Source organism: Centroberyx gerrardi, chromosome 19, assembly GCF_048128805.1.
Source record: "Centroberyx gerrardi isolate f3 chromosome 19, fCenGer3.hap1.cur.20231027, whole genome shotgun sequence".
Taxonomy (NCBI): domain Eukaryota; kingdom Metazoa; phylum Chordata; class Actinopteri; order Beryciformes; family Berycidae; genus Centroberyx; species Centroberyx gerrardi.
This window is the reverse complement of record NC_136015.1, coordinates 18,121,379-18,131,769: the sequence shown is the minus strand read 5'-3', so window position 1 is coordinate 18,131,769 and position 10,391 is coordinate 18,121,379. Positions and strand designations below refer to the sequence as shown.

The 10,391-nt window shown below is 42.8% G+C and overlaps 1 protein-coding gene across 1 annotated transcript; it reads right to left on the bottom strand.

Moving 5' to 3' along the window:
• Positions 1 to 1,960: 1,960 nt before the first annotated feature.
• Positions 1,961 to 4,788, bottom strand: tmem42b (transmembrane protein 42b). The gene is made up of 3 exons (XM_071910892.1): positions 4,612 to 4,788; positions 2,505 to 2,651; positions 1,961 to 2,107 (listed from the first exon to the last, which is right to left on the bottom strand). Exons 1-3 carry the CDS (start codon positions 4,786 to 4,788, stop codon positions 1,961 to 1,963), a joined length of 471 nt encoding a protein of 156 aa, XP_071766993.1.
• Positions 4,789 to 10,391: the final 5,603 nt, after the last annotated feature.

Here is a 10,391-nt window from a genome sequence, read left to right as displayed (position 1 = left end):
CTCAGGTGTCGATGATCTCCACTTTTGAAACATCCTGTGCGGTGAGTGCAGCCCTGCTCTCTAGGAGCCTATGTAACATCACTCAGCCAGCCTTTACTATGGTAGATAGCTGTATAATCACATTGTCACTGCAATCACATTAACAGGGATGCATGTAAATAACACGATACAAAAAGCTGCAGTCACAGCTGCAGTTGGAAGGACGTCTGATATATTGTGCGTTGTTGCTGTGGGATATTACAGATAGATAGACCGTTGTTGAATATGAGCAACAGATATTATAGCTACCATTATGCATTTATATTATGATGGCTGATATGTATCAAAACAACAGCAAAGTGTGAGCTCAAAGTACCATGCCATAAGGTAACCTTTGATGTCATTCTCAGGTAAATCCCTGTATACTATAGTACACTTACTTAACTTACTGAAATGTCCTCCCAGTAACATGTATTGCCATTATTAATACTCCATTATTAATGCTCAAAGCCCCTCCCTATTATACACATCACAGTGTTATAGGATATAAAGGAAGTATAATGTTTTTGCACTCTCACTGACAACTGGCCTCTGCAGGGATGTAGAAGGAAGCATTGTGTGCAACCAGATGTCTGTGTAACCCGAGCGATAATGGGTTGATGGATTGATATCGATGATTTGTAACAGAATAATCTGTGATTGCAAATGCACGGCACACACAGCTCAACAGAAGTCACAAGCTTCTCTGTTGAAATAAAACGAAGCAGCTGATAGGAAGGTCGCTCTGATATGAACTGACGCTCCAGGATGCTTTGGTGTGAGTTATTTGGGTTCAGGCCTTGGTAGGAACATGCACACAGCTTTCATGAAATGGAAGACCAGCTGCCTCTGAATCCATAAATGTGTCATGCTCATATCTTGAGGTTGAGGTTGAAGCTATCAAGAAAGACCAAGGCAGACAGCAGATTCCTAGCAGGGATGAGGCCTTTCAGCGCTACATTGGTATGATGCATCAGTATGTGTGAAGATACAAGTGCAGCTAGTAAGCTAAGTACTTCGACTGAAACATCACCTTGAGCATGCACAGTCTAGGATGTTTACAGTGAGTGTCGTAGTATGTGAGAATGTGAGAATAAAAAAAGCTTTGGTGATCTGACGGCTGCGATGCATAATCCATAGGCTGATTAACGGTGACATCATGCACGTTGCCAGTGAAACTATTTGTCCATTGCTCACGTACAAAACCCAAATGATTGAAGTCTGACTTCAGATCAGTCTGTCAATACACCGTGACACTAATTCATCCACTAAATGCTTCTGGTTCTCCAAGTCCCCAAATCATATTCATGTTGGGTTGCATTATCTGTCTCCCTCTTTTCTCTCTCTCTCTCTTTTTCTTTCACACTTCCAATTCCATCAGGTGATGAGTTGTGCAGACTACAAAAACTTCCCAAAAGCAACTTAAATCATTTTTGCTGTGTAAGCCTGTAGACAAAGATGATTATAGAGCTTTTGGGAAGCTGGACCCGGGGAGTTATTACCTTATCTCCACCAGCCAGGTTTCAGCTGTGCCACGGCCCGCCTGGCTGCAGGCCAGCATCTCCACTGACTTTAGAACTGGACCAAACCAGGCTGGACCGCAGCTGAGCCAGCACTGTTTTAATGGTCATTTATTATAAATTTAACACTTCCTGTATATCAGGAAAAAGTTTTGCGTAGCATTTAGTTTTAATAGTTAACATGAAATGATCTATTTCACAAAAAAGTGATTGGGGGAAGAATAACAATGGAACTGGTAATTCTCCTTGTATTTTCACTCTAGTTCTTAAAGGGGATGTTAATCGAAGTGTGCTAAATGCGCTTGCTAATTTTAAATCTTGCTGTTCTTTGGCTGGATGGATAATCAATGAGGATGCAAACCAAAACACAGCGTGCCACAGCTAGCCCAACAGCTGAACAGAGCTAATGGAGGCGAGACAGATTATTCGTCCCTCTTGGCCACTGCGCTCTGGTATCCATCCTGCGGCGAGGCTCTCTGCAGTACCAGCAGGCCAGAGAAGGTCAGGGAGATCCCCACCCACCACAACGTTATCTGGGTTTCCCCGAAGATCAACTGGCCCAAGAAAGCCTGCAGGGAAACAAGAAACCAGGGCTTCCCATTAGTCAATACGATACTCACTCCTGCCAGGTGAAATGTTGATTTGTTTCTAAATGTATAACAGCCATTAGTTTGACAAAAGTTGCCCTGATGGGAAATGTCAAACAAGGAGTTGCACTCTGACAAGAAATCCCTTTAGGTATTTCACGAGGACAATTAATTCTGGATATAGCCCGGCCTATTTTCTAAAGCGAAGCCGCTGATAGGAAGGTCACTCTGAAATGAACTGACACTCCACTACATTGTGGTGTGAAGTATTTGGCTCCAGGCCTTGGGAGGAACATTCACTCATCTGTCAGTGAATGGAGGAGTACTAAAACTACTAAAACGAGACAACGGAGGGCAAGGAAGTGAGGCTGCTACTTACGGAAGATACGAAGTTGGAGGCGGTGGTGGTCACAGTGGCTCGGGTGGAGGAGGAGGAATACCTGAGCGCCTTGGAGAGGAAGGTCCACATCACAGCATTGCAGGTGAAGAGCAGCCCGCCGCACAGCAGCCTCAGAGGGATGTGGAGCTGAACGATGAGAGAAAAAATAATAATAATAATAAAGAAGTGAGTGACAGCTCGCTGCTTTCTGCTCCCAGCGCTGCTTTCGTGCTGAGGGCACGAGATGTGGACTGTTTTATACATACTTGAACAGAAAATGATTTGATTTGATTTGATTTGCACATAACAAAAATAGGTATAAAGGAAAAAAGAAAGAGATATAGTTATTTTGCAGGAGAGGTCAGGAGCCATAGGCTGAAAACAATAATAGACTGTTGGTCATAGCTGATGCAATTTGGACACATCACAGCCTTGTAATAGTATAACAAGAAAATGATGTGTATGAGAGCAAAGAAAAAACACATATATGAGATGAGGCAAACAAACATCACAAACACATTTATGTACTGTATCATGGCCATTGAGCTGGGAGATAGTATTGGTTTAAATGGGCGCAAGAGAGGGAGAGAAACAGAGTGAGAGGGGGAGAGAGAGAGAGAGAGAGAGAGAGAGAGAGAGAGAGAGAGAGAGAGAGAGGGTCAACAGTGCAAATTTAGACACTGTGGCTATGTAGAAAATAGCCTATTATAATGTAGCTTGGTTCGGATCGGCTGTCAGTTTCTTTTTGAAGTAGTTTAAGGATGATGAGCTCTTAACAATATGTAGTCTGGTGTTCCATACCGGTGCGTCAGGATATCTGATGGAGTGCTGCCATGACTAGTTCTGTAATGTGGAGATGGTCTAAGTGTCTATAGTGTTGTAAGCAAGAATTTACGAGTTGTGTGTGAAATAATTCCTACAGGAGCGGGGAGAGAGAGTGGCGATAACATGCATTTGTATACAAATCTATATATTTCATAGACGTGAACATAAACTATTGAAACATGCATGTATAGGCTTAGTGCTGCATCCCACAAATCCTCTACATGTTATCATGCATTTCATAAAATAGCTTTTCAGTATATCTCCAGGTATTTTATGACAGGTGACAGGCAACTTATCAAGGGAAAATATAGCCAATATATCAGGCAGTTAAAATGTTTCAGCCTTCTACAAAGAACATTTGCAACTGCCTGACACATAAATTTCCCTCAGTCAGTCTTGTGCTTTTGCAGATGTGTCACATGAGGACTCAGGACTGAATGAGTGAAATTCATGCATTATGCAGTTGAAAATCCTGCAGTCATCCATGGAGGAGCCTCAGGATGTCTGGCTGGAAATGTAAAATAAAAAACAAATTTGGTGGCAGGTTGTGTTGCCCAATCAAGCGATTCCTCTTTGGCTGACTAGAATGTTTGAGTTTCCACATTAAGATTCAAATTTAGTCTGATACAAGGCACACATTGGCTGTAAGCAGGCCTCATGCTGCATACAAACGCTTACTTTTTAATGACAAATATCTGTTTTTGCATCCAACCTGCAAGAATCATAGGCTATTTTAATTCTATTAAAATTCTATTACGTCCTATTTGAGATTAGAGGTGGCATTTCAACCATTTAAGGTTACAGATAGACCTCAGATGCTCATGTTGTCAAACTAGAAACTAGACCATGAGAGACCCCTCGTGCCCGAGTCTGAAGGTCATTCAAGAAATCTGACCTCTTTATAAATTTCACATAACATTATTCTCTCTTGCTCAATTGTTAAAAATCTGCGTATCAACACGACCGCGCCGAAACAAGTTGCACACTTAACGCGATAACACGACTTCCACAGGGGTCGCACGAGCTGCAATGTCGTTCTGCACGCGGACACGGCACGAGAGAGCTGGGCTCCCACAGCACGCTGCGTCTGATGATGCCGCTGCTGATGGTGCTGATGCTGCGAGCTGGAGTCAGGCGGCGGAGCGGGGGAGACCCCAACTTCCCGCCCGCGCTCCGTGAGAAATCACCCCGCTGCAGGCGCGGTGCTGCTACATTATTCAACGCCGGCCCAATCCCTGCCGTTTTAATAATTCAAGCAAGTTTAACTGCGGCGATGCCTCACCCAGTCACAGGCGGTAGTTTCGTCCGCTTGTCTAAATTTCCGCTGCTCTCCCCACGTCCGGAGTCCGGTTTCACAAACCCCTTTCAGGTAGTCGGCGCCGAGAGACAGTTTGGCCGACGACGACGCCACGGCGCCCAGGAAGCCCGCCAGCAGTGCATAGAAAACTCCGGGGAACATGTTGAGGACAGCCGAGGCACATAATTTTCTAATCCATCATTACATTTCTGCTGCTGCTGGTCCGGATTGAGCCGCCTGTCTGTGTGTCACGGAGCACGCGTTGTTGCACTTCCTTCCAACAGCCGTCCGGTGGCAGTCGCACCAATCCAAACACATGGTCAGCCTCCAGCAGGGCAGTGGTTGGGCTGCTATGCCCGCGCAGCATTGTGGGAATGGTAGTTCTATATACTGTGGGAACCCCATGCTTCAATAACCTTGACTGAATGAGGAATGACGAGGAATGACTTGGAATGAAGCGACAGAATAATCCACAATGAAAAAAATGTGTCTCCCAATCCATTTAATGAGCTGCCTCATATGTGATATATTGAATAATTGATTGAAAGTGGATTGAGATAAGCAGAGTTTGATCATAAGAAATATACAGTGCACGACAACTGACCAGATTACTGATTGTTACTCCCTCCTCTTCTTCTGTTTTATGAATACAGGGTGGAGTAGAGGGCAATCAATGCTAATGTGATGTCCTCCAGCGGGGCAGAGAACAGTCCGCTGTACATCAGACCGGGTTAAGTATGATTCCACTTGATGCAGACTGCTTGAACCCCAAGGACGGGTTCCTGTTCCCTTCAGCATACTGATGAGCCGCATTATAAAGGCTCATTACGCTAAAACACACAGGGTAATAAGTGGAATGGATGGAGGGAGTGTGTGCGTGGGGGGGATGGATGGAACGCACACACACACACACACACACACACACACACACACGGTGCCCTCATATCTGTGCCCTTTAGAATGATGAGGCTGTCAGAGAAGTGGAACTAGAACAAGACTAAATTATTCTCCTAATTATGGGTAGGAAAGGGAGCTATCATCAAGAATGTATGGGCCTGTAATAACTGCATTAATCAGAGCATTGTAATAAGACACGAGTCATCAAGCAGATTTTCTAGAGGTAGAGACAGATGTGTATCTCTTATTTGGCCATAGGTGATGAGAGGATGAAGAGAGAAATAAATGCAGCTGGTTACAGTAGTGTCAGCGTTGAAAATATTGGCTTGAAGAGTTTACTTCCAAATTTGGATAAGAGAACTACTCTTACAAAATGACTGATCACACAAGTTTAAAATGTGTCTATATTCTTTACTTTAAACTCAGAACCTTTTTTTTCTCAGAATTCTGGCTTTATTCTCAGAATCTCAGAATGCTGAGATTATTCTCAGAACTCTAATACATTTTTCACATGAGGCCCTAATCCTCTTCCATAAAAACAAAATATGTGCCTATTTGAAAGATATTAGGTACCGTAAGTCCTTGGTTGACAAAATTATTATATTTTTTACAGACGGGAACCTGATGTCAAATGATGAACTTCTGGTAATGATTTTTTCCCCCTAAAATGAATATATAGCATCTTGAAATCAAGCTCTCCATTTTCTCCACCAGACTATGAATCTACTTCCACATTGTAAAAAAAACCTAAACCCAGATTTTATTTCTGGCCAGTAGATGTCTCTAATGTTCTTTGGAGAAACAGCACATCCACCATGACCTCACATCACAGTTTAATAAGTTTGCTTAGGATGTAAATCATTGACTTGTATTTAGCACAGGTGACCTGTGCCACAACCTGTATAATGTCATAATAAAATAGGATCACGTTTCACTTAATGGTCAGTTCGAAATATGAGCCGATGGCTTGTTGATGCTTTGACAACTTGGTACCACAAATCAATATTACCTTTCTATCATGACGTTTGTGAGCAGTAAAATCTAAATTAGTCCATAAAGAACCCATTATCGCTTTATTGTTTATAATACACCAGCATAGTAAAGTCAAGTTATAGCGCACTTTTAACGAACAGATTTTTTTCAGTGTTTTAAGGAAGATTAGGAACACAAAAACAGATGAAAACAAGGATCATAAAAAATAGTACAAAAGTAGTAGTAAAAAAGTACATCACAAGCTCAAAGGAATAGGGCCAGAGCATGTATGTGTGTGTGTGTGTGTGTGTGTACAACACGCACATGTGCAAGTAGATATGAGAGTAGTGGCCAATGAAAGTCCACATGAGAAGTATGTGGATGACAGACTGAGAGTCAAGGTAGGCTGCAGGTTCTGTGACAGTGACTTCTGCACCGGTCACCCTGAAACAAGCTTTAAGAGGAATGGCCGTCTCCTCATTATTCCAGCCACATTATTAAACAGTCATCTTTCTGGAGTGTCCTCTTAGCAGGAGAAGTCTCAAATCAAGAGGAGCCATTAGCTGTTATCTTCTCGCTTGGAGATTCCAGCCTGAAGGGCCTTTGACAAACAGAAGTGTCAAGCCAGAGCGCTAATTGGGGTTCTTCTCCTTCCTGTTCAATTGAGCGATAATTGAGCCTACAGAGAGATAGTGACACTTTTACTGAAGGCCTGTCACGGCCCTCCCGTGTCTTTGTCCACCTCCTGTGTTTTTGGTCCTGCACCTGGCCTCTAAGGAGATTTAATAAAAAGACTGTCCTCAAAGTGAAGGGCTCATTAGTATGAAGACTTGGCACCATACCATGGCCTTTACCTTTAGCCACCAGTGGCTCGCAGACAAAAATAGATTTTGATGAAACATACAGGTACAAAAAAGTCTTGTGAAGTGGACCTTTATGCCACATGGTTGCGCCTTTCCCTTTCTGCATTAATTTCTGCTTATCTCCATAATCATACTTACCTATCAGACCTTTTAATTCCATGGGATACAGTCAAACACCGTAAAAATCCTTTCCGATTGAACTTATTTAGCAGGTAGCGGTTCAGTTTGTTGCTGAAGGACACTTTTACAGGACACACTGTCTGTTGTTGAGATTGAACTTTTGATATTTTGATTATGTGATGGTTTTTCCAACAACTAGGCCGCCCTGACCCGCTTTTTAACACACAAGCCTAGCCACCACATGAAGGTACCACTAAAATGGAGGCTCAACAAAAGATAAACTGAGTCACCCCGAGTTTTTTATCTAGCCAAACACTTTGCTATGAGAAGATTTAGTCATGAATATGCACTCAAAAACTCATGTGGGTGGTTGGGGTTTATGGTCACATGGACATTCAGTAGCTAAGTGCTTTTGCGTTGATTTACAGGTCATGAATGCCCATCCTCGCTCTTCTGGAGATGTAGAGGCGCTCTGTCCTTCAGAGTGGTGATTTACTGAGTGTTCCTCATTCACAAGGAGTCGGAGTATGAATTGTACGGTCTCCATGTTCACCTCTAGCCACTATAAACCCTTCATTCTTTAGCTGCCATGATGAATATGCATGGGCTGCATCTTTCAGACACATACACATGCATAGATGTACAGACATACACTCAAATATTCGCTCACAGGCACACACACTTTTGGACTACAATATCCCTCTCTGTTGCTCTCGGCTTCTCTCTCCCTGTCTCTCTCACACATGTACACACACACACACACATGCACACACACACACGACCTTGTCAGCATGCAGGGTCAATAGCCCCCTCCAGTCCATTAAGTGCTTATTGGCGAGGGTGCGGGTCTTTGTGAATAATGCAGGCTGTTGTGCAAACATCCGCAAGCTTTTGGCAGATGGAGCATCTCCACCTGTCATATATATACTGACTGAACTGAAACAACTGAAACACAGTTATGCCCCGTTTGACTTTAAGATTGCAATCTTAAGATTACATCCCACTCTAACTACAGTAACACCCCCCAAAGTAAATTAAGCTTATTTCACACATCAAATAAGCTTCTTTCCCGAGAACAAGATGGAGAGGCTTTTTAAGGAGCCATCTTGGCTGGCTGCAGAGCAGATAAAATGTTCCCAAAACAAACAAACTCTAGATAATCTCTGTTCTTGCAGTTGCCAAGAACAATTAGATCAGGTGAAATGCTAATCTGATCCAGCTGTTCTCTGCAAATGCAGCGTCACTGAAATAGAGCAACAAACCAAGGTCGGCCATGGCTGTGTGTACATTGTTATTGGGCTCTGGGCTCTGAGAGAGAGAGAGTGAGAGAGAGGGAGAGAGAGATGTGGATGTGTGTGTGTGTGTGTGTGTGTTTGCACACAAACTGATAGGCATTGTGTGATTGTTTTTTTCCCAGACAGTGCTCCAGTCTGCCAGATATCAGGCAGGAACAAGGACATACAAGCTCACACAGCCAGGCATTGATAAGATGCCTGATGAAATACGGCCTTCCTTATTGGAGCTCTGACAGCCTGCACTAAAATGAATCCTGCTACTCAGACCTTTTCCTATAACCTTTCAAGATGTGCAGTGACTAGGCAATGAACATTTGTTCTGACACGTTGTGTCAAGGAACAAAGCCACAGAAACTGCATCCTGCCAGTCACTATAAAGTCGCCTTTCAGACGCCAGTATCACTTACAAAGGTATGAATTCATATTATTTTGTGAGAACTGAGGACATTGGAGCTAAGAGATAGCAGCGGGTGCTGATAACGGACATCCTCACACTGTTTGCTTTATCTTTGAAGCTGAGTCTTGGGCATTTTCTTCGCTGAGTCTTGCGATCAATCACTAATTATTTTCTGAAAGACTGTCAGACCTCTAAATGTCAAATCTGCTGGACAGCATTAGACTTTGATCACGTTTTGCTTTCCTAAAGTCTTGTACTGTTACCAAACTTATCCTACTATTCGTATAAGAACATAAATATGACCTGCTTCTATCCATAGGTATATGGCCTATATCATAGAAGATATGAGCTCTGTACATAAGAACATATATAAACATGTTTTGACTGTAAAGATCCATATTGCATATAGGCTAAACTGCCATTTAACATTTAAAGCAAAACATGATAAATAATTCAAGTAGTCATTATTTCCCATGAACCATGAAGGTCTTATGTACTGTACATGTTGTTTTATATCTTATTAGATTGCCTGGGGCTTCATGTAAATGCAAGCTATAATGATTTATGGGATTTATGGGATACTACAATTATCACAGAGCTTTCTTGACCTCTTCGGTAGATGAGATATGCAGGGGTGTTTCTGGATGTCACATCAATTTTACCTCCTCTGCTGAGAAGACATGATGTACAGACTCATACATCTGAACAGCCTGAACACACTGAGCCCATCCACAGGCCCTGGGTTGGGTTTTCCAAAAAAACATACTGGTATTACAAGCATCTTTGGTCTACTTCAAAACAATGGGATAAATTTAGGCCAATGGGATAAAGATTTGATTTCTTTCTTTTCCATATGTAAAAATACATCAGTCAGTAGTTCAATTTTGAAGGAACAGACAAGGAACGCCCATAAAACAGTCTGAGAGCTTGACAGGAGGCGGTCTCCAGTGACAACTGAACTTATCATCACTGTAGAGGATAGCCGATATAGCATCTTAGCGATAATCACAGTTCCATTGTAAGTCAGCGGGACAAGGCTGATCTCACTGCCTTGCTTTTGAGAAACCCAACCCCAGCTTCATGAGCAGAGACACAATATGTTCTTTTACTAGACTTGGTCCTTGAAGCCATGCTGCTGTCCAGACCGATACACTGCAGCCTCTGACAGCAGTGGTGTGTGTGTGTGTGTGTGTGTGTGTGTGTGTGTGTGTGTGTGTGTGT